The sequence below is a fragment of the Adiantum capillus-veneris genome, chromosome 1, assembly GCF_014529385.1.
Source record: "Adiantum capillus-veneris isolate H3 chromosome 1, ASM1452938v2, whole genome shotgun sequence".
In the NCBI taxonomy this organism is placed as follows: Eukaryota; Viridiplantae; Streptophyta; class Polypodiopsida; order Polypodiales; family Pteridaceae; genus Adiantum; species Adiantum capillus-veneris.
In genome coordinates, this window is record NC_140931.1 from 130,547,113 (window position 1) to 130,549,938 (window position 2,826).

At 49.5% G+C, this 2,826-nt stretch overlaps 1 protein-coding gene across 1 annotated transcript; it reads left to right on the forward strand.

Moving 5' to 3' along the window:
- Positions 1-508: 508 nt before the first annotated feature.
- Positions 509-2,534, forward strand: LOC147465563 (uncharacterized). The gene is made up of 2 exons (XM_086494859.1): positions 509-1,143; positions 2,054-2,534. Exons 1-2 carry the CDS (start codon positions 509-511, stop codon positions 2,532-2,534), a joined length of 1,116 nt encoding a protein of 371 aa, XP_086350985.1.
- Positions 2,535-2,826: the final 292 nt, after the last annotated feature.

A 2,826-nucleotide genomic window follows, 5' to 3' on the forward strand; every position in this document is an offset into this window, starting at 1 on the left:
TTTACACTGATAGGGGAGGATCTTATGACCTATGGACGGGATGAAGTGCTGCGAAGGGTACTTTATAAGGAAGAATTGGTATGGTGCTGCAGCAATTTCATGAGGAAAGTGGGCATCAAGGTAAAGACCAGGTTTTGTTTCGAATTCTGAGAGCAGGTTTTTGGTGGCCGTCGATAGTACGTGATGTGCACTATTGGTGCAAAACCTGCCATGAATGTCAAACTATGGGCGAGAGGAGGCTGATAGCCGAATCACAGGGAGCTATCATTGCCCAAGATGCTTTTGAGAAGTGGGGTTGGATGCCATTGGTCCACTCCCGAAGTCAACAAGCGGTAAAAAATACATTATAGTGGCGATTGACTACCTTACCAGGTGGATCGAGGCCAAGGCTGTCAAAGAGGTAAATGCAAATGTGGTAGCTCAGTTTGTGTTTGACAGCATTTGTTGCCGTTTTGGTGTTCCATGGGTGCTGATCTCTGACAGAGGCCAAGGATTTCGAAGCAAATTGATGCGGGCTTTAGTGGAAAAGCTGGGTATCCAACACCGCTTCTCTTCGCCATATCACCCGCAGTGCAATGGTCTGGTAGAGAGTGCCAATGGGCAGATTGTAAATATGTTGACCAAGTATGTTTATAAGCAGGTGACAGAGTGGGAGGTAAACTTGGAGAAGTGTTTGTGGGCCTACCGCACATCCTACAAGGTAGCCACAAACTTCACTCCATTTGATCTCGTTTATGGTAAAGAGGCGGTTTTGCAAGTGCATGCACAACTAGGTGCATTGAAGGGTATGTGGCGTGTCAGTGCCACTCGACAGGGCGTGTTGCAGGATCGGATCACTAGTTTGGAGGCTTTACAGATGGATAGGGAGGCTGCGGCAGACTTTTATGTGAAACAGAGGGATAAGCGAGTGGCGAAGTTCAACAAGAGCTTGCCAAACAAGGAGATTCAAGAGGGAGATTTGGTGATGAAATATGAGAGCTACTTGGACTTTACCTTCCAAAATAAGTTCAAGAAGAAATGGACGGGTCCGTACAAAGTGCATGAAGCCTTTCCGAATGGAACCTATCAGCTGGTGAGAGCCAATGGCAAACATTTGAGGCATAGGGTGAATGGTGTACGGCTCAAGCTATACTTTGACAGGGGGTTAGTGCCTGATATACACCAGATTGTAGCTACGGGGGTTGGGCAACCAACCTAGACAGAGGAAGCTTATGAAGAAAGAGGACACCTTGTACATACTTTGTACATAGCATGTACATACAACTATGGTTTTTTACTTCATTCCATGCTTGTCAAGTGTTGCAGTTTTCAGGTTCAAAAAATGTGCTGTTAGTTGAGCATGAATTCTCAACAAGAGGGTTGTGCAATGATGGTGCATCTAAATTTGATCAGAGCTAAGTAGTGGTCTATGCCAGGCAAAGGGTGCAATCGAGTGCGGTGCAGAAGGCTAGGGCAGGTGCCGATGCCCTTGGCAGCCAAAGGATAGAGGGAAAGTACATGCCTGACGCGGTTTTTTAGGCCAAAAGTGATGGGGAATGGTCTAGATGAGATGACAAGTCAAGATGTCCAAAATGCCAAAACCATGTCCTGAAAGGTAGTGCTTAGTGTGCTCCAGAAGCCGGTCCAGACGGTGCGTCAAACAGAGCCTATATGTGAAAGACATGGCAGTTTAAAGAAAAGGTGTGTAGAAGATCCCCGACGGGTAGGGCAGTTGGGGCAGGTGGCTCGGGCTGATGTCAGTGCATATGTGTGTAGTGCTCGAGTTATGGAACATGCCTGTCTTCTCGGATTGTGAATCGGAGCTCTGGGAACAAAGTTATGGCCAGTTGAAAGTTTCACGGGGGCCAGTTCTGGAAGGTTTTGGCCGCATCGGCCGGTGTCCATCTGGCATTTTCTAGAGATCGCCAAGGCTTGCAAGTGCAGAGTACAATATGGGAAGTAGGCCGGAAGTGACGGCGCTCCGATCGGAGCTCCGAGCACCGAGATAGAGCAGTTTGAAGCCGGATGTTCGATCCGACCACGGTGGCTTTGAAGTTTTTTTCCGTTTTGGCAGCTCCCGCACAAGGCCATTGAAGACCCGGAATGTGGATCAAGTTGGTGGTGTTGAAGCCCGAGATATGAAGCTTTGGCCGGGTTTGGCAGAGGGATCATCCGATCATCGAGTAGAGAGTGGCATCAAAGCCAGGCCAAAGGAAAAAAATGTGTTTCAATTGAGTTTTTTGAGGACTTTTGAAGCTCCAAGGAAGTCACTCCATGTGGAGCCGCCACGTGGCAGGCAGGGATGTCCCACATGCGGTGCCGAAATTGCAGAGCTCGGGCTATTTGATCTGGGCCGTGAGGCCCTCATAGTGTCACAAAGGGAGAGAGAGGCTCCTTGGGAGCTCGTGGCCATGGCGTCGGCGCATGGCGCTGTTGTGGTGGCAGTTTGCGGCGGTTTTGGGCGGCTCCGCCCGCGCGAGGAGGGTGATGACATGGCATCCCGCCCATGGGGGGGCCGTTTCCCACAGACTAAATTCGGTCCAAACCTTTTTTGAAGGCAATGTGAACCCCTAGGGGCAACGACGGCGCCGTCGTTGCTCCCTAGAGGGGCTTGTGTGTAAAGTGTCAAGCCTCGGGATGAGCACCAAGTTAGTCAAATTCAAGCTGAGACTCCCAAGGGGAGTGCCACATGTCGGCCTACCATGAAAAATGCCTAAAAACTCAAAAAACGAGCCCAATAAGGGGGCAAAACTTTTTGTAACTGGGGGCTTGTGAGTTTTTTGCACTGTACATGTAAGGAGGAGAGAGAGAGAAGCTCAGGGAAACATTGTAATGGGGTTTTGAAGC

Coding starts and splice junctions, on each gene's coding strand:
- LOC147465563 (XM_086494859.1), top strand. CDS start 509: ATGCGGGCTTTAGTGGAAAAGCTGGGTATCCAACACCGCTTCTCTTCG. Junction 1,144..2,053: donor AAGCTATACTTTGACAGGGG/GTTAGTGCCTGA, acceptor CCGTTTTGGCAG/CTCCCGCACAAGGCCATTGA.